Genomic DNA, 22,005 nt, shown 5'->3' on the forward strand with positions numbered 1-22,005 from the left:
GGACAGGCAGCATCTCTGGATAGAAGGAATGGGTGACGTTTTGGGTTGAGCAGTCTGCAGAAGGGTCTCGACCTGAAACGTCACTCATTCCTTCTATCCAGAGATGCTGTCTGTCCCATTGAGTTACTCCAGCATTTTGTGTCTATCATCATTAGAATAAATGGCAGCATTGAGTTTTAACTTCAACTAAGTGAAAAGGGGACGGGAGGAAGGATTGGACAATCTAGAAAAGGTATTCCTTCACAAAATGCTGGAGTAACTCAGCAGGTCAGGCAGCAGTAACTCAATGGGACAGACAGCATCTCAGGAGAGAAGGAATGGGCGACATTTCGGGTCGAGACCCTTCTTCAGACTGAAGGGGGGTCTCGACCCGAAACGTCGCCCATTCCTTCTCTCCTGAGATGCTGCCTGACCTGCTGAGTTACTCCAGCATTTTGTGAATAAATACCTTCGATTTGTACCAGCATCTGCAGTTATTTTCTTACACTATAAAAGGTATTCCAATACATTCCCAAACCAGGCAAAGCAAGCAGTCTGAAGAAGGGTCCCTACCTGAAACATCACCTATCCATGTTCTCTAGACATGCTGCCCGATCCGCTGAGTTACCCCAACACTTAGCGTCCTTCAAAGCAAGTGTAAAATGGGATATGGCAGTGTTTTAGAAGAGGGTCTATCGGAGTGCCACTGTGGAGTTAATCAGTTTGTGAATAGCGATCATTTGTACGCTCTAGGTAAATTTTATTAGCTTTAGGTTGATTTAACTTCTGTGTAAGAAAATAACTGTAGATCCTGGTACAAATCGAAGGTATTTATTTCACAAAACGCTGGAGTAACTCAGCAGGTCAGGCAGCATCTCAGGAGAGAAGGAATGGGCGACGTTTCGGGTCGAGACCCTTCAGACTGATTGATTTAACTTCTGTCAGGGAGAATGGCACAAGAGCTCAGCATCAATTGGGGTTGGTTATATGGAGAACAGCAGATGGTGGGAAGCGATACGGTAACATTCGGCAGGCTTGAATGCACCGAACTGCCCACATAATTTATAGTTTTGAACAGCATGCTTCATTAGTGTTGCAATGGGCCGCAGAGGGTAAGACGCACATTTCCACACGCTGCTCCGAAAATAGACCTCCTAATCATTGCTTTCGTAACTCATTATACACAAAGAACACAAGACATTCATCCGCAAATTGATGGTTCGACAAAGGTTGGCGGGTGGCAGAGTGACTGATACCCACTATTTCTTATCCAGTCAGAGGTCTAGCCAGTGCTTGTGTTGTAGAAAGAAAGATGCTGGTACACATATCATTCCTCACTGTTGGCGTCTATGGCAGATCATCACCCGATATTCTGCTCGAGGTGTTTATAGGGTTAATTGCTTAATTTAATTAATACATTTTATTTTTTAAACTTTCATCTTGCTGTAATATTTGAAGTTCTAGTTTTTAAACTGGCATATACCCTCACAAAAAAAAAAGGCACTTGGTCTAGGTCCCCAAGGCTATAAATGGTGGCCTCTGATATGTGGCATTCCCCGAGTCATTCTAATCTTAAGAAGAAGGGTCTCGACCCGAAACGTCACCCATTCCTTCTCTCCCGAGATACTGCCTGACCTGCTGAGTTACTCCAGCATTTTGTGAATAAACTAATCTTAAGAACATTGCTGTAAAATCAGTGTCTTATACTCTCCTAGCTTGACCTCGTCAATGTATTTCATTTTCCAAGAAGTATGAATAAATAGAATTCAAATTAAAACTGCAGAGACTGGAAACCCGAAATAAAAACAGAAACTACTGGAAAAGCTCAATATGTCAAAGAGCCTCTGTGGAAAATAAACAATGTTTCATCAGTTAAGGGGTGGCACAGTGGTGGAGTTACTGCCTTACAGCGAGAGAGACCCGGGTTCAATCCTGTCTGCGGGTGCCCTCTATACAGAGTTTGTACGTTATCTTTCTTTCTTAAACTGTGGCCCTTGGTTCTGGACTCCCCCAACATTGGGAACATGTTTCCTGCCTCCAGCATGTCCAATCCCTTAATATGTTTCAATAAGATCCCCTCTCACACTGGAATTTAGAAGGATGAGAGGGGATCATATCGAAACGTATAAGATTATTAAGGGGTTGTACACGTTAGAGGCAGGAAACATGTTCCCAATGTTGGGGGAGTCCAGAACCAGGGGCCACAGTTTAAGAATAAGGGGTAGGCCATTTAGAATGGAGATAATGTACGGGGATCACTGGGCGGCACGGACTTGGAGGGCCGAAAAGGCCTGTTTCCGGCTGTATATATATGATATGATATATGAGGAAAAACTTTTTCAGTCAGAGTTGTGAATCTGTGGAATTCTCTGCCTCAGAAGGCAGTGGAGGCCAATTCTCTGAATGCATTCAAGACAGAGCTGGATAGAGCTCTTAAGGATAGCGGAGTCAGGGGGTATGGGGAGAAGGCAGGAATGGGGTACTGATTGAGAATGATCAGCCATGATCACATTGAATGGCGGTGCTGGCTCGAAGGGCCGAATGGCCTATTTTTGCACCTATTGTCTATCCTTCTAAATTCCAGTGTAGTATACCAGCCTAGTCGCTCCAGTCATTCAACATACGATAGTCCCGCTATTCCGGAAATTAACCTAGTGAGCCAACGCAGCACTCACTCAATAGCAAAGGCTTTCTTAAAATGGCTTCCCTAGATTTTCAAATAAGAAGCCAACATTAACTGGGATAAATTACCTTCTGGTTGGTGAAGAAGAAGTCCTCTTACCTGCTGTAGGAGTAACCATGAAAGAGATGGACATAGCACGTTGGAGAAAAATCAAAATGACATTATCAGGGCACAAGATAACAACTTGAGAGGGGGCACACAAATCATTCGCAGGCACTGGTTCTTCAAGATACAGCATAAGACAGACTGAAAACTGGACAACTGGTACAACACGCTGTTAAGCGAGAGCTCATTTGTGACATGACAGAGATTGGCAAGTTGGGAACAGTGTTTTTGCAATACCCTGCCAGGCGTGTTGCAATGCTGCATCTAGCTGGCAACAAATGTTTCAGAAACCTGTACATCTGACGTGTACGAAATTACTGTCAAGGACATAGAAAACAAGGGCGGCACGGTGGCGCAGCGGTAGAGTTGCTGCCTTACAGCGAACGCAGCGCCGGAGACTCAGGGCGCCGTCTGTACGGAGTTTGTACGTTCTCCCCGTGACCTGCATGGGTTTCCCCCGAGATCTTCGGTTTCCTCCCACACTCCAAAGACATGCAGGTTTGTAGGTTAATTTGCTGGGCAAATGCAAAAAAAATAATAAATAAAAAATAAAAGTCCCTAGAGTGTATAGGATAGTGTTAGTGTGCAGGGATCACTGGGCGGCGCGGACCCGGTGGGCCGAAGGGCCTGTTTCCGCGCTGTATCTCTAAATCTAAAAAAAAAAATCTAAATCTAAAACATAGAAAATAATTGCAGGAGGAGGCCATTCGGCCCTTCGAGCCAACATCTTTTCTAGTCTGAAGATTATTTCGCTTGGTGGACACAAAATGCTGGAGTTACTCAGCGGGACAGGCAGCATCTGTGGAGAGAAAGAATGGGTGACGTTTCGGGTCGAGACCCTTCTTCAGACTGATTATATTGCTTGGGCAGCTTACAGCCCAGAGGAAGAACCGGGTTCTTCCTCCCTCTTCTCAGGACTTTGATTCCTCGGGGTTCAGTTCCAATATTGTATCCAAAGTGGTCATTCATGCATTGGCTCAAGCAGTGGAGACTTGAGATACAGGCCCTTCGAGTCGACCAGTGATCACGCCTACACTAACACTATCCTACACACGAGGGACAATTTACAATTTTACTGAAGCGAATTAATTGACAAACCTGCACGCCTTTGGAGTGCAGGAGGAAACCGGAGCACCAAGAGAAAACCTACATGGTCACAGGGAGAACGTGCAAACTCTGTAGACAGCAGCCATAATCAGGATCAAACCGGGGTCTCTGGCGCTGTGAGGCAACAACTCTACCACTCCACCACTAACAATATAACAATATAACAACTACAGCATGGAAACAGGCCTGTCCGGCCCTACCAGTCCACGCCGACCATTCTCCCTGACCTAGTCTCATCTACCTGCACTCAGACCATAACCCTCCAATCCCCTCCTATCCATATACCTATCCAATTTACTCTTAAATAATAAAATCGAGCCAGCCTCCACCACTTCCACCGGAAGCCCATTCCATACAGCCACAACCCTCTGAGTAAAGAAGTTCCCCCTCATGTTACCCCTAAACCTTTGTCCCTCAATTCTGAAGCTATGTCCCCTTGTTGGAATCTTCCCCACTCTCAAAGGGAAAAGCCTACCCACGTCAACTCTGTCCGTCCCTCTCAAAATTTTAAAAACCTCTATCAAGTCCCCCCTCAACCTTCTACGCTCCAAAGAATAAAGACCCAACCTGTTCAACCTCTCTCTGTAGCCTAAGTGCTGAAACCCAGGCAACATTCTAGTAAATCTCCTCTGTACCCTCTCCATTTTGTCGACATCCTTCCTATAATTTGGCGACCAGAACTGCACACCATACTCCAGATTCGGCCTCACCAATGCCCTGTACAATTTCAACATTACATCCCAACTTCTATACTCGATGCTCTGATTTATAAAGGCAAGCATACCAAACGCCTTCTTCACCACCCTATCCACATGAGATTCCACCTTCAGGGAACAATGCACAGTTATTCCCAGATCCCTCTGTTCCACTGCATTCCTCAATTCCCTACCATTTACCCTGTACGTCCTATTTTGATTTGTCCTACCAAAATGCAGCACCTCACACTTATCAGCATTAAACTCCATCTGCCATCTTTCAGCCCACCCTTCCAAAAGGCCCAAGTCTCTCTGTAGACTTTGAAAATCTACCTCACTATCAACTACTCCACCTATCTTAGTATCATCTGCATATTTACTAATCCAATTTGCCACACCATCATCCAGATCATTAATGTAAATGACAAACAACAGTGGACCCAACACAGATCCTTGGGGCACTCCACTAGACACTGGCCTCCAACCTGACATACAATTGTCAACCGTTACCCTCTGGTATCTCCCATTCAGCCACCTTGGAGAACTGTTAATCTAGGAAATCAGCATTGACCTATCCAGCATTAAAAAAAATGCCCATTTACTGGATGGGACACAATCAACTGCAAAATAATTAGATTATTCTGTACTCTGCTCAGCAGTGTCGACCGCTGCCTGAGCAGAGAATAAAAAGAATTGCAGAAAAAAACACAAAATTACTTTGCAAAAAAACCCCCAAAGTGCTGGAGGAATTCAGCGGGTCAATAGACAATAGGTGTAGGAGGCCATTCGGCCCTTCGAGCCAGCACTGCCATTCAATGTGAACATGGCTGATCATTCTCAATCAGTACCACGTTCCTGCCTTCTCCCCACCCCCCCTGACTCCACTATCCTTAAGAGCTCTATCTAGCTCTCTCTTGAATGCATTCAGAGAATTGGCCTCCACTGCCCTCTGAGGCAGAGAATTCCACAGATTCACAACTCTCTGACTGATAAAGTTTTTCCTCATCTCAGTTCTAAATGGCCTACCCCTTATTCTTAAACTGTGGCCCCTGGTTCTGGACTCCCCCAACATTGGGAACATGTTTCCTGCCTCTAACATGTCCAACCCCTTAATAATCTTATACGTTTCGATAAGATCCCCTCTCATCCTTCTAAATTCCAGTGTATACAAGCCTAGTCGCTCCAGTCTTTCAACATATGACAGTCCCGCCATTCCGGGAATCCAGCATTAAAAAAAATGCCCATTTACTGGATGGGACACAATCAACTGCAAAGTAATTAGATTATTCTGTACTCTGCTCAGCAGTGTCGACCGTAGCCCGAGCAGAAAATAAAAAGAATTGCAGAGAAAAACGCAAAATTACTTTGCAAAAAAACCCAATACAAAGTGCTGGAGGAACTCAGCGGGTCAGGCAGCATCTGTGGAGAGAAAGGATGGATGATTCAGGTTGGGACCCTTCTTCAGAGAATTACTGATGTTTAAACAACCCTCGTCATCACTGAATCAGACCAAATTGCATCGACCATGCGAAACAAATGAAGAAAAGGCTAGGTTACTTCATCCGTCACAAAAACAATCACAAACACACATACCCAGCCCACAACACTTACTGCACATTACAAATTAATAAGAAATCATACTCCTCGGAACAAACTCCCCACTCCAATCATCATGGGTCCTAAAGGGGTGAATGCTCATCGTGGAATTAATTAAATATTAATACAACACTGTGATCTGATCGTGTTCCTATTTAAATGTCAAACAAAATACGTCAAGATGAAAGTCAATCAAAAATTGATTGGGTCAATAATACTGCGAACTAGTTAACCCATTTACACTCCATGATCCAATAAGCTGGGTTTAGCACACATCAAATGCAGAGGAGTCTGCCAAGGCAGCAATTGTTTTTTACAGCATCATGCATGTGCTCCTGATCTATTGTTAGGGAGATGTCAAAAAGACAGCGACAAAACCATACAACTGGAAATCACAAACCATCACAAACCATAAATCCACATCTATGCAATTACGGACACACATTCCACATGCAACGCAGCATATGCCAATTAAACACCCTTAACTTGAATCTTGCTTGTTTGGCCAGGGTGTGTTCTTACCCCTTACAATGTGGAATTATTCTATTTGCCTGCAACTGCAGGAAGCTTTTGGATCAATAGATTGCACTGTGCCTCTTAGTAGCACGACAAAGAAAGAGCAAGCAAATGAATTTCAAAAAGAATTTGAAACAATCCAATGGAGCAGCTCACAACCATCTTCTCAAGATTAGTTCGGGACAGGCAGTAAAGGCCAGTTATTGCCTGCTTCTAGCTGAAGTTGAGAAGGTTTCTGTAGGAATTCAGAGAAGATTGCGAAGATTTCTACAGAAATCCAGGGATGCCCCGATCCCACAAACAGAAAAACATGAAAAAAACCTGTCCCGGTTCACAGCCTATTTAGGATTTCACTTAGTGCAGGTTCAGCAGCCACTTTTTGATGGTAAATCAAAATCAGTATCAAAATACACCATTTAACCTGGTAGTATAAGAAAATAACTGCAGGTGCTGGTACAAATCGAAGGTATTTATTCACAAAATGCTGGAGTAACTCAGCAGGTCAGGCAGCATCTCAGGAGAGAAGGAATGGGCGATGTTTCGGGTCGAGACCCTTCTTCAGACTGATGTCAGGGGGGCGGGACGACACTAAAAGCAATATATAGATGGTAAATAAGGCATATGGTATTCTTGGCTTCATTGCTAGGGGCATTGAGTGCAAGAGGCAGGAAGTTATAATGCAGCTCTGTAGGACTTTGGTTGGGCCACATTTGGAACATTGTCAGCTGTTCTGTTTGCCTCTTTACAGGGAAGATATCGATCCTATGGAGGGCGTGCAGAGGAGGTTTAGCAGAAATTAGAGGGTTTCAGCCACAAGGAGAGGTTGGATAATCTTGGATTGTTTTCTCTTGGAACGTCAGAGGTTGAGGGGAGACTGGATAGAAGTACACAGAATTATGTGACTATTCACAAAATGCGGGAGTAACTCAGCAGGTCAGGCAGCATCTTAGGAGAGAAGGAATGGGTGACGTTTCGGGTCGAGTCTCGACCCGAAACATCACCCATTCCTTCTCTCCTGAGATGCTGCCTGACCTGCTGAGTTACTCCAGCATTTTGTGAAAAAATACCTTCGATTTGTACCAGCATCTGCAGTTATTTTCTTATACACAGCATTATGTGACAGTCAATGCCACCTCAATGCCATTCAAGAGAGAGCTAGATAGAGCTCTTAAGGATAGTGGAGTCAGGGGGTATGGGGAGAAGGCAGGAACGGGGTACTGATTGAGAATGACCAGCCATGATCACATTGAATGGCGGTGCTGGCTCGAAGGGCCGAATGGCCTCCTCCTGCACCTATTGTCTATTGTCCCCCCTCCTCTACAAACTACCTCACAAAATATTAATTGAAGATGATTTCCCGTTACCTTATGGAAAAGTGGGCCACAATTTGATAGAATATTTATCATCATTTTAAATTAATGTAATTTTAGCAAAATTGGTTATGGAATACTGTATTCCATTGTCATCTGGTACTTTTTTCCCCTCTAATTATATTCTCCCACAAAAAGGGAAACAATGACAAACAAAATTACCATTGATTTCCAAAAGATTTGGGTCAAAAGCTGAAAAAAATCCAACACACCTGGATCAGAGCACAGCAACCGCGTGGTAGCAAGGAACTCAAGAAATGATGAATGCACCAAATGGAACTGTGATTTCAAATGACAGACAATTGGAAAGCGTGCAAAAGCGGTTCGCCTGGATGTTACCTAGACTTGAGTGCTTGAATTATGAGGAGGGATTGGAACTTTCTTTCGAGGAGGCAGGAGGGTGTAAAAGATTACCACAGGCATGGATAAAGTGAACGCTCAGTCTTTTATCCTCAGGGTAGAGAATTCTAAAACTAGAGGGCATAGGCTTAAGGTGAAAGGGGAGAGATTTAAGAGGGACTCCGGGGCAGTTTCGTTTTTATTCGGGAGGGTAGTCCTTATCTGGAATGAGCTGCCTGAGGAAGCCATGGACGTGGACGCAGCTGTTTGTGAATTTCCCCGGTGTGGGACGAATAAAGGAATATATTACTTTTGGACAAATATATAGTTAGGAAGTGTTTAGATGGCTCTGAGCCATATGGAACTAGTCCAGTAGGCCAACTTAGTCAGGATGGACCAGATTGGCTGAAGGGCCTGTTTCCATGTTGTACAGTTCTAAGATTATTATTACGGGAAGAGAAATTTGGGAGGGATGCAAATGACTAAATCTGAAACACTTAAGTGGGAAAAATCTTATTAGACTCCTATCTCCAATTAATAATTTTATCCACTCCATTTCATCAAATTCAATTGGTCCATTACCCCCCATTTGCCCATTCTTCCACCTCAGGACAAGATTAATGTTGTGGCCGACATTGGTTAGGTAAAGAACAGACAGAATGTGGGGCAACTCCATGTGCAAGACTCAAGCATGCAGTGACGATCATTCAAGTGTCAGATGAGCTTGCAGGAGACCCCATGCCCTTAATACGTCAGCTGCCTTGAGAGATTTATTTTTAAATGGATGCTGGGTTCTAATGCTTCCATTTGTACTGTTACAGTGCCCTGATTGCAAGGTTGGATTACAGCCAGCGGCAAAATAAAAAGTGATTTGTTTGGAATTAAATTCAGCAAACTTTCCACTTAATAGCTCATGCCCAAAATGGATTTAGTTTAGAATTGTTTTTTTTATTACTTTGCATTCACTTTGCTAAGTACTATTGATTACAAGTTAGAAATTGCAGGATCATGCAACTTTCGTTGACTTTGGCTGTTCTTCAGCAGTACTGCCTTCTCATCCTTTTCGTCAGCTAACTTTAGGGCATATTGGGAAGGTTAGAAGGAATCGAAAATATCGCCATATTCCATGCAAGAAAATCCTTGCCATCAACCGGCCTGTAATTTAAGGCATCACAAAATGCTGGAGTAAACTCAGCGGGTCAGGCAGCATCTCTGGAGAGAAGGAATGGGTGACGTTTCGGGTCGAGACCCTGTAATTTAAAATTGTAATCAATTAAAGCTCGCTGGAGGTGAAACAAAATCGGCAGGCGTCGAGCCACAACACAAATGCAAAGCATTACTGTCCCCTTGTTCTGGTAGATGACAAGGAGAACTATAAGTCTTTGTCACCAAACATGCCAAAAGTAGCCTACACATAGTGCAGTCCAGCATGTGACCCAACAGGGCCATAGTTCACCACCGCCTCCAATAAACAACAGTGTATTATTTACCAGCAGTTAAAAATCAGACTCTCAAGGCAAACAAAAAGATTTAGACTTTAGAGATACAGCGTGGATACAGACCCTTAGGCCCACCAAGTCCACGCCGACCAGCAATCACAACCTAGACTAGCACTATCCTACACACACTAGGGACAATTTGCAACTTACAGAAGCCAATTAAGCTATAAAGATGGTGAAAAATGGTGTCAATAACCAGACCTGGTATTAAAGTCACCTTGTGGCAGTAAAAAAAAATGCTGAAAATTGATATGTAGGTATCCGTTAGAGATAGCTTATATGTTTCCAGAGTCAGGGTAGCAACAGGACGAGGGTTGACCAATGAAATGTTAGCTCATGTGTTTGTACGTCCATCATTTTCTGCCTGGGATCGGTATCCTGAGATTAAGCTCTGGTAATCACCCAAATGCATCTGTACAATGGTGAAGTCTGATTTTTAACCATGCCGGCTTTCTACACACAATCCAATACCCAGCAAGCAGCTTTAGTCTTTATTTTTGTAATAGAAAATGCCGCCGGAGATTTTTCCCGCCGATCTAGCTTAGCAAAGCTCACACGGATTCGGATCTGCAAGCCAAGTCACAGGTGCAATGGCCTGAAACAAGATTGATCCAGAGCCAACCATGCGGCAGCAAGGTGCAGGTGATACCGTAGAGGAAGTCAATATCATCCTGCCCCGACATCAGCCAGTTCTTGAAGAGGCGGATATGGTAGGAGCACTGCTGGAGGTGCCGGGCCAAGGCGCAGTCAAGGGCTAGACTCTGGGCGAAACTGTAGTCTGCAGAAAGCCGCCTCAGCAACTGCGCCACGCAGCGATTATCCGACATATCTAGGGAGCGGGCACCAGTAGGAAGAGAACAGAAATTAAAGAGGTAACTGAAAGAACACAATTACCACTGCTTTGACAGAAAACGTGGAAGCATTTGCAAAACCCAAAATATCCAAGAAATGAATGTGCCAGATGAAGAGATAAAGACTCGCGGTCATAACCCAGACCAAAATGGACAAGCATATTCCTTAAACTGGAAAAGCAAAAAGAAAATAAAAGTTGATTAGAAACATAGAAACATAGAAAATAGGTGCAGGAGTAGGCCCTTCGAGCCTGCACCGCCATTCAATATGATCATGGATTATTTATTGTTTGATCACAACTTCTGATGTCTTGGTGGTTCATGAAGTGAACTGTTTGTTGATGTACAGATCGCACAAAATTGAATGCATCAATGATTGAGGGAGGAGCTGTGGAGATATTAGATATTTGGGGGAGTTTATTTGTTTTTCATTTAGCAGGGTGGTTGAGATCGCAAGATAGGGTCGACAGCTAAACACTTCATCAGGACGTTAGCACTCAAGGCATTGCTGAATTCCTTTAGCATTGCACTGGGTACCAGTCAGCTTTCCACACAACTCCGAGAGCCAGACATGAGAGGATCATCTTTCACCCAGAAGCAAGTGACCAAGGTCTGTAAAGTGTGCAAACTCTGCATTACAAACCGTACAGTCCTAGTCCTGGCAAGAGGTTAGAAAGCAATCTCACACAACGTCAGCAAAGGGGCTTCCAAGGTGATCAAGACGCTTTCAAAAATTGTATTTACTTGGGGTCTTTGAAAGCCTTGAACACCGCAAACACAAGAGGGCAGACTTGCAGTGGTTTAAGGTCCGATCTAATCTTGGACAGTGTAAGCTCTACATTGGAATGCCAGCCAAGACCAGAGACTGAGTCTCCTCTGTGAAACTTCAACACACATTGCTCTCACTGGGAGAGGAGTACGTGGACCAGTGTACACCATCGTGTGGATGAAATTAAAATCAGCTCATTGACAAAATACAAGGTTCCCTGATGTTATTTAAATGCAAACATGGCAGTTAACTTATTGGCAAATTGATTATGCTAAAGTCAGATGGGAATTGGAGATCAGGAAGGCTGGTGAACCATTGGAGATAGGTTACAAGGGCTGACCTGGCCCACACTGCAGACTGTATCTTGATTCAGCAGTTTCAAAATATTTCCTAATAAATGGAAAAAGTTTCCAATCTAATGTAGCAGTCAGTCTTCCTCTTTCCAGCACAGAAATCAAACTTCATCCAAGGGAGGCCTCTCTCGATTCGTGCATCAATACCACACACTGATCCTGCAGCAACAAGGCTCCAGGCGAGGCAACTCGGATCAGTTCATGATCACCCTCTTGCTTGAAAGAAAGCCGACTGCAATTAGACAAGGGAACATGCTGTGTGGGAAACTCAATATCCGATTTAAAATCTGAAAGCACGGAGGAAAGACTCTGCTAATGTAGCTAGTAGGGGATTGTTTTATATAACTTTACTTTAGTTCAGAAATACAGCGCAGAAACAGGCCCTTCAGTCCACCGAATTCGTGCCGACCAGCGATCCCTGTAGGCAGGCACAAATCTACATGCTCGGGACAGTTTACAATCTTTACCGAAGTCAATTAACCTACAAACATGCACGTCTTTGGGATGCGGCAGGAAACCCATGCAGTCACGGGGAGAACGTACAAACTCCATACAGACAGCACCAGTAGTCAAGATCGAACCCGAGTCTCTGGCGCTGTAAGGCAGCAACTCTACCGCTGCGCCACCCTCAACGAAATAAAATTCAACGAAAAAGAGCCTCCATGAAAATGCAGAAGCAACATGCTCTCAAAATGAGACCAAGGTATTTGTGGAAAGGGATCTAGCACATTGTGGACACATAGGCTCGAGGATGGAAATGGGCAGTTGACCTGATGAAATCTTCCACATTGGGAAGCTCACAATATCTTAAATCTCTTTGTTTCTATTCTTTAAATGGCAGGATGACTGATGCATAATGAATGAGTGTATCCTGAACCATCTGACATGTTGTAGATGTGTATGGGCCTGCGCCTTGGAAGAATGTAGAGGTTTTGCTGTCAAATTGTGCATTTGTATTTGTGACATGATGTATTGTGAACACATCAGCTGCAAAGGGATGTCCAGGGAGGGTGGGTGAGGGTTATTTTTTGTTGTTATATATAAAAAACAAAGTGGAGGGGAATGTAATGCATTACGTCATTCGTATTGTATCTTTCCTTCAATAAAAATTAATATTTAAACAAATAAATAAATGGCAGGTGCAATGCTTCCTCACCACTTAAGTTTAGATAGTTGCATCCTCACTGCTCAATGATGTTTCAACTAAACAGAAGACTCTCTCAAAGATTCAGATATGCTGCAAACAAGGAAAAATGCATACAAGAAGAGACCACATATTTTTGTTAATAGGACAAGTCTTCTCAACCAAAAGGGGAAAGTTGATCCTTTGCAGAGTAAAAAAAGTCTTGGGCAATCCATAAGTCAAGGCAAAATGGTGGGCCAAGTCTCTCATTTTAGAAGGGAGGGAATGCAATGTTCTCTTTCAAAAGGTTCTTTGTAAGGAAGCTTTGAGGATACAACTTGGCCCAGTCTGGTGTATACAATGGAACTGGAGATGCTGGTATATACCGAAGATAGACGCAAAGTGCTGGAGTAACTAAGCGGGTCAGGCAGCATCTCTGGAGAAAGAAGCTGGGCGACATTTCTGAAGAAGGGTCCTGATCCGAAATGCCACCCATCCATTCTCTCCAGAGGTGCTGCCTGATCTACTGAGATATTCCAGCACCTTATGTCTATCTTTGGCACGGTCCAGCATCTAGACCCCGTCACCACCTTCAGAAGGAGGTGTTGCGATTATTAACGGGAGAAAAAAAATTAGCGCTCATTTGAAAGACACTGGTTCCCACACATGGAACTGAGCTCTCCAGTTACAAACACGAGCAAAAATGTGAGTGATAAACGCTTTGTTTAACCAGTCAGAAATTGTTCTTTCCAATTTAATTTTCTTTGTTTTAAATGAAGCATGCAGCCAGAAATAATCTCAGATTGTGAAGAGATTTTTGGTGACTAATGCGAGCAGGGCAGATTATATAGAATTCAACCTTTACTTTGAGGCGAGGTTCTCAAATTGATCATTTTGAAAAAGGAATGCATGACATTTCAATAAATAATGCGCTGGTCAATATTTCTCATTTAGATGGAGATTCGGTGTGTTGGCACAAAGCTATATTTTACTGCCTGTTGTTAATGGATGCAGTCGAGTGCATTATCGAGTTTGATTTCTTCTTTTGGCGACGTCTAATGCAAAACTGAATTTTATGCATTTACCTTTCTTACGGGAGTGCAGGCCCGCACACGGGAGGGCGGGCCCCCACACGGGAGGGCGGGCCCGCACACGGGAGGGCAGGCCCGCACACGGGAGGGCGGGCCCCCACGGGAGGGCAGGCCCCCACACACGAATGCGGGCCCACACACGGGAGGGCGGGCCCCCACACGGGAGGGCAGGCCCCCACACGGGAGGGCAGGCCCCCACACACGGGAGGGCGGGCCCCCACATGGGAGGGCAGGCCCCCACACACGAGTGCGGGCCCCCACACACGGGAGGGCGGGCCCCCACACGGGAGGGCAGGCCCCCACACGGGAGGGCCGGCCCACACACGGGAGGGCGGGCCCCCACACGGGAGGGCGGGCCCACACACGGGAGGGCGGGCCCACACACGGGAGGGCGGGCCCACACACGGGAGGGCGGGCCCACACACGGGAGGGCGGGCCCACACACGGGAGTGCGGGCCCACACACGGGAGGGCGGGCCCACACACGGGAGTTCAGGCCCACACACGGGAGGGCGGGCCCACACACGGGAGGGCGGGCCCACACACGGGAGGGCGGGCCCACACACGAGTGCAGGCCCACACACGGGAGGGCAGGCCCACACGGGAGGGCGGGCCCACACACGGGAGGGCGGGCCCACACACGGGAGGGCGGGCCCACACACGGGAGGGCGGGCCCACACACGGGAGGGCGGGCCCACACACGGGAGGGCGGGCCCACACACGGGAGGGCAGGCCCACACACGGGAGGGCGGGCCCCCACACGGGAGGGCGGGCCCACACACGGGAGGGCAGGCCCACACACGGGAGTGCAGAGTGCTACTACCCCCCCCCCCTCCTCCCCAGCCATACCCTCATTCCTCCCCAACTCCAGCGTCCTACATGAATCACAAAACCTATGGCAGAAGAGGCGGCAATTCGGTTGCCATAAGTGTAGCAAAAGACTGCCCCTCGGTTTCCCAAATATCGGGAGACATGCACCTTCTTTCTTGTATTGCTGGCACTGTGAAGCGGGTTAGGAGACCTGGTCAACTACTGTCCTCCGCAAGTGCCTCATTCCACCACCAGCTCCATCTCCTTTGCTTGATAGCACATTGGCTGAGATTAGTTCAATCAACACGCAGCAAGAACAGCATCGGGTCTGTGGGCTTCAGCAACACCTGGAACCTTTGCACCTCGATCCGAAGGGTATTCATTCTAAGACTTGAGCACGGCAGGCTAGCCGAACAACGATCTCCTAGCAAGGACACCAGCCCCTCTGGTGACCTTGATCACCAACTGACCCACTCGATGGGAAAACCGACCATGCATCTAAAAACCTGTAAAAGACAGTCAAGTTCTCCGATGGTTAACTGGACAGTGAAGTAAAATCAAGAGGTGCAAATAGTCACCAGTGAATGCTTCACAACGGGTGAAATGGAATGATCGACAGGGGTGACTGCCATTCATAACTGATGGAGATTTATCAGGAGGAAACGTCACCGACATAAAAAGTTAAAAAAATGTGTGGCACTCTTCTTGGGAAGAAGAATCATTGAATCATACTAAAAGATTTTTGTGTGGTAGTGCTGAAATCGTGAAAAAAAATAAAATAATATATACAAAGACAAAAAGAGAAATCGAGAAAGATTGTAGTGGACATTTAAAAGATTTTTTTTTTTAAAGCACGAGTGCATTTAAAAACCATGCAAAAACAAAAAGTCAAAAAGTTAGGACTGTAAAGGATAATTGAAAAGAAGCAAACATACCATTAGTCGGATGCTTTGCAAACGAGACAGAAAATCTTTTAACGGCTGGCATAGATAACATTTCTGAGGAAACAAAAAGGACTGAAGTTAAAACTAACACTTCAGTTTTAACATAGAACCTCCTATATCAGATGAGGGTGACAACTGACTGAAAGAAAATGCAATCCCGACCCTTTCTCACCCAGGCCACCTGACACAACATCCTCCCTGTCAGGTCACACTTTTGGGAGAGATGCCTAGGACATCAAGGCAGATCAGTATTCAGGAACAAAACCAGACAGGCCTATACGTGGTCAGCAATGAGTCTTTCTCTTTGTCCATCCAATAAACCACACGTGTGATCCAATGGGACCATTTGGGCTACAGGCACAGAGGCTAGCTCGAATACTGAAAGTCATCACCCCAGGTTGGGGGAGGGGGGGGCAGGATATTTCAAAAGAAAACACACTCAGAGCTTCAAAGGGAGGAAAATGGACACCTTAAACTGCTAGAAGCCACTCTAAGAGTCAATGTTCTTTGTGGTGTTGTTAGCCCCGTTAATTGTACTGGAACTGGTCAGGTTGCTGTGAAGTGGCAATGTCACAACAGTAAGTGCGATCTAACAACAACCTCACTCAGATGCATCCAAGAGACCAGGCGATGGACAGCTGGGACTCGTAGCCTTGGCCCAGTCTCATTGACTTTTCCCAAGCCACCTCACGATAGCTCAGAGTGTTATTCCATTCGTCACTGCTTCCAAATTTCCCCCATACACTTCCATACCAAGTTATTATTTAGAATTAATAGCTCACATTTACCACAAAATGAAATGCGAGAACCAAAACTATAATCTGTACACTTCCTCTCATACCAGGCATGGTCATGACCAAGAACTATGTTTCCAAGAGGACAGAATGAACAGGATGTTGGAGTAACAAATAAAAAACACAGGACACTCAACCGATGACTTGATGACCAGTTCACAGATGAATGGAAAAGTTGGCGCTAAGGCTGCACTCAAACACATCCACTGCTGGAGTTTTGTCAGTTTGTCCCTCTTTTGCTGATTCCTGCCATCTCAAGGTTACTTTTGGCCCGGTGACAATGTCAGAAACAAGTCTAGACAGTATCAATACCCAAGAAAGGGCAGAGTCACACTGGAGATGATCAGTGTTCCCCATGTGCATGTCCAAGAAAGACAGACAAACACACAGACAGAACAAACACGTTTCCAGTCTGAAAGTTAATGTGATCAAAAGTGATAAGACTAAAGACCTACTTTTTCAGTTTGGTTTATTGTTACGTGCACCGAGGTACAGTAAAATGACGCCATGCTTAATGCCTCTGTTTTCCCAGCTATGACCGGCCAACTTTATGTAGACAAAGGGTCGAGTGACTCTCGGAAGTAAACAGCTGCCCTGTGTGCAGTTTTGGTCTCCAAATTTGAGGAAGGATATTCTTGCTATTGAGGGCGTGCAGCGTAGGTTTACTAGGTTAATTCCCGGAATGGCGGGACTGTCATATGTTGAAAGACTGGCGCGACTAGGCTTGTATACACTGGAATTTAGAAGGATGAGAGGGGATCTTATCGAAACATATATTATTAAGGGGTTGGACACATTAGAGGCAGGAAACATGTTCCCAATGTTGGGGGAGTCCAGAACCAGGGGGCACAGTTTAAGAATAAGGGGTAGGCCATTTAGAACGGAGATGAGGAAAAACTTTTTCAGTCAGTTGTAAATCTGTGGAATTCTCTGCCTCAGAAGGCAGTGGAGGCCAATTCTCTGAATGCATTCAAGAGAGAGCTAGATAGAGCTCTTAAGGATGGCAGAGTCAGAGGGTATGGGGAGAAGGCAGGAACAGGGTACTGAGTGAGAATGATCAGCCATGATCACATTGAATGGTGGTGCTGGCTCGAAGGGCCGAATGGCCTCCTCCTGCACCTATTGTCTATTGCCCTCTGGAAGCATCTGTCACCCCCGAAATCTCTATCCTTCAGAGTTTGGAGGAGAATGCGTTATAGCCATTAATGGTACCAAACCTTCCAAATATTTTCAATCCTAGTTCTCTAATCCTTTTGTTTGGGATGGAAAAATCCAGTCAGTGATCTGGCCAGTTAATCAATTCGCATTAATGTTGTTTTCTTGCTTCTGATGATGAATTGCATTGAGGAAACTTTGCGCAGCATTAAAACTCAAAAATCAACTTGGATTAGTTCTACGATGACAACAGAACCACCTGCCAGTGAGATAAACCGCTCCAAAGAAATCAACTTCTGAACTGCTGGATAGAATGCATCTCGAAAACAAAAGAAATCAAATCCCAAGAAGGAACAAAATTATATTAAATAAACCACTTATTAAGTTTTGTGCAGGTGAGCAACAGCTTATCAGAGCTCAGATTATCACATTTTTAAAAAGGCTTGGCAATGTAATTATTCCCCGTGTACTTGATGAAAGATCCACCATTAGAACGACTAGGGTGGTGGACACAGACAAGGCCCGGCTTCAAGAAATCCATGGCTGTTAGAAAAGGAATCATTGGTGCTGGAATTTTTCAGCTGGAAACATTTATTGAAACCCAGTCCCGTTCTTTACTATAGCATTTTTGCTGATATCCAGACTGGATTTGATTATTAGACGACATTAAAATTATCACAACGCAGTCAAAACTGGACATAGACAATCTCAACAGTCTGCAGACTACTTCACAGCACAAGGATGAGACTAAAGATAAGGACAAAGGCAAAATAAAACCCAGGACAAAATGAATGATCAAACTCATCGCCAGGCATATAAGCAACATTGACAATTGACAATTCAATTATCAAAACAAAACAGAGTCAGAGCCAGAAGACTTCTTGCCAAAGGCAACAACATGCCCTTGCCTCCCTTTACTCTGCTGCAACTACAATTTGAATTAATTGACAGCAGCTCACGCAGCTTTGGACAAAGCACGCAATTTAAAAAAATGGTTCTCAAACTATAACCTTAGTAGCTAGATAAGATTACTACCAAAAGTTGATGTCTTTTGATTTTTTTTCTCATGGAAGAGGGCACGGGATTAACAGAAATCCCCAAACGCACTCAAGAAGAGTTGAACCACTTAGTCATAGAGTTGTACAGCACAGGTGGGCCCTTTGGCCCATCATGAACATGCTGACCTTTGTGCCCATCTACTCATCCCACTTGCCTCCACTTGGTCTGTATTCTTCTACGTCCTGCGTATTCAGGTGCCCGTCTAAATATCTCTCAAGCATTGCAATTGTTATCTACCTCTTCTGGCAGAGTGTTCCAGATATCAACTGCTCTTTAAAAAATACTTTCTGCTCAAATCCCCTTTAAAACTCATTCGCACTTTAAACCTTTGCCTTTCTGTTTTTGATACTCCTACCTATGGAAAAGAATTCTGACTACCCACACTATCCATGCCTCTCATAATTTTATACGCCTTAAACAGATCACTGCTTACGCCTTAAACAGATCACCTCCTTCCCTTCAAACACAGTCTATCCAATCTCTACCCATGACTAAAGATGTCCAATCATTCTTGAATGCTTGCGGCCACGATGGTGCCACTGAATAGGACGATTCTGGTTTAAGACCCAGCAATTGTTGAAAAATCCTCAGGTGATAATGATCCTTGATCCAAATGGAAAACTGCAGGGCGTGAGTAGTCTTCTCACAAGGCTTTCCCCCTGATCCTTCAATGCGTACAGATGATTTAAAGGTCGAATATTCTCAAGTTGCTGCAGGCAATCCTATAGCCGGTAAGCACTGTAACTATCAGTGGTGAATAAGGTGCTGATTAATTTGTCTGTTTTGTTACTAAAAGGCATCAAGCTTCAAGAGCTGTTGGAGCAGCGCTCATCCAGGCTGGTGGAAGTAATGCCAATCACATACCTGATGCCTTTTCCATTCATCTTTACGAGTCATGGACATTGCTGCCAATGTCCAGCATCTGTAACCCATCTCCAAATATCTTTGAGGTTGTGACAGTGAGCTGCCTTTTTGAACCATTGCAGTTTTTCTGGTTTCGACACACACACACGCACACATTAGGGTGTATCTTTAGGTCTGAAGAAGGTTCCCGACCCAAAATGCCACCTATTCTTGTTCTCCAGCACTTGGATGTTCTTTTATGTAAACCAACATCTGCAGTTCCTGGTTTCCCCACTTTAGGTGTTGGAAAGACCAAGGGTCCAGGTGGTGAGTCACGAAGCACTTTCAGCATTGCAATACCACAATTACCAGAGTTGTGCAAATCTAACAGGAATTAACAATAGACAATAGGTGCAGGAGGAGGCCATTCGGCCCTTCGAGCCAGCACCGCCATTCAGTGTGATCATGGCTGATCATTCTTAATCAGTACCCCATTCCTGCCTTCTCCCCATACCCCCTGACTCCGCTATCCTTAAGAGCTCTATCCAGCTCTCTCTTGAATGCCTTCAGAGAATTGGCCTCCACTGCCTTCTGAGGCAGAGAATTCCACAGATTCACAACTCTCTGACAGAAAAAGTTTTTAGTCATCTCAGTTCTAAATGGCCGACCCCTTATTCTTAAACCGTGGCCCCTTGTTCTGGACTCCCCCAACATTGGGAACATGTTTCCTTCCTCTAACATGTCCAACCCCTTAATAATCCTATACGTTTCGATAAGATCTCCTCTCATCCTTCGAAATTCCAGCTGCACAGAAGATGCCTTGTTTTCTTGCATCCAGACACTTCTATATTATTTTAATTAAATTAATGCACGCAGTCCAAAAAGACAGGTACTTTATCAAATATTTCCATACTGCAATTAACAAAGACACAAACCAGTACATCACTTAATTTGCCCAGGAGAACACAGTGAGACTGATGTATTAGTTAATTATGGATAAGTGCACAAGCTGCCCTTGCTTCTGATGCCCATACGACAATCATCTGGCCCATTTTTGGTCTCGCAACTCAAGGTTTCAAGGTCAGCTTATTGTCACAGGTACCAATTAAGGTACAATGAAATTCAAATTACCATACAGCCACGCTAAATAAAAAGAAACAAGACACACAACTACATAAAAGTTAACATAAACATCCACCACAGTGGATTCCCCACGTTCCTCACTGGAAGGCAAGAAAATCCAATCTCCTTCCTCTTTATTCTCCCGCGGTCGGTGTGGTCGAACCATTCGCAGTCGGGGCGATCGAAGCTCCCGCAGCCCGCTGTCGAAGCCCCCACGTCGGGGCAGTCGATAGCTCCTGCAGCTTGGAGTTCCCCGAAGTCGGTCTCTAACCAGAGACCGCGGGCTCCGCGATGTTAAAGTCCCACAGGCTCCCACGGTTGGAGCCCCAAGGACGACCCCCGACAGGGATCGCGAGCTCCGTGATGGTAAGTCCCGCAGGCTCCCGCGATGGAGTTCCCGGTCGATCTCCAGCAAAGGCCGCCAATTCCTCGATGTTAGGCCGCAGTGCGGACGGAAATACAATACGGAAAAAAACGCATCTCCTTCCAGGTAAGAGATTAGAACAAGTTTCCAACTGCCCCCCCACCCACTCCCCACATTAAACAAGGTAAAGAACACTAAAAAAACATACATTTAACACATACAAAGCAGACACAAAGAAGGAAAGGACAGGCTGACTGTTGGCAAGGCAGCCATTGCTGGCCCCACCCAGCGCCACCACAATTCATTCATTTTTGTAATATTTCAGCACATATCTGCTAGATTAAAAATATTAAGCAGGTGTTAGAAAAACCAAGTACAACACCTCTTCCAGCATCCAAACACATGCATTAAGATTAACAATCCCCAAACAGAAAGTAGGAACCAGCACTATCTGAAGGGTCTCAACCCAAAACGTCACCATTTCATTCTCTCCAGAGATGCTGCCTGCGTTACTCCAGCTTTTTGTGACTATCAGAATTGTTCGCTCCTAATCATATTTAACCATAACCATGGCAAGACTGGCCACTGAGATCAAATTCTGCAAAATTGGTCATCTGTTCACAGGGAATCATAGTTCCTTCAATGGAGGGTGGGGGAGGGAGGTTGTGTAGATAAGTTCATAAGTTATTGGAAGAGAATTAAGCCATTCGGCCCATCAAGTCTACTCTGCCATTCAATCATAGCTGATGCATCTTTTCATCTCAACCCCATTCTCCTGCCTTCTGCCCCATAACCCCTGACATCCGTACTAATCAAGATGTCATGTTATTTGACCTCAT

The 22,005-nt window shown here is 45.0% G+C and overlaps 1 protein-coding gene across 4 annotated transcripts in view; it reads right to left on the reverse strand.

The window, feature by feature from the left end:
* The window catches only part of ppip5k1a (diphosphoinositol pentakisphosphate kinase 1a), a 160,231-nt gene that overhangs the window by 14,164 nt on the left and 124,062 nt on the right, over positions 1–22,005 (reverse strand). For 2 of the 4 annotated variants that reach the window (XM_078430056.1, XM_078430058.1), the window contains exon 27: positions 15,821–15,883. The exons of 1 other annotated variant lie outside the window; for it this stretch is intronic. In XM_078430056.1, coding sequence (XP_078286182.1) covers positions 15,821–15,883 — 63 coding nt within the window. Of the gene's footprint in view, positions 1–2,730; positions 2,765–15,820; positions 15,884–22,005 lie in introns of all 4 variants that reach the window. One more of the 4 variants, XM_078430060.1, reaches the window with a different exon arrangement.

Source organism: Rhinoraja longicauda, chromosome 38 (genome assembly GCF_053455715.1).
Source record: "Rhinoraja longicauda isolate Sanriku21f chromosome 38, sRhiLon1.1, whole genome shotgun sequence".
NCBI classification, from domain to species: Eukaryota; Metazoa; Chordata; class Chondrichthyes; order Rajiformes; family Arhynchobatidae; genus Rhinoraja; species Rhinoraja longicauda.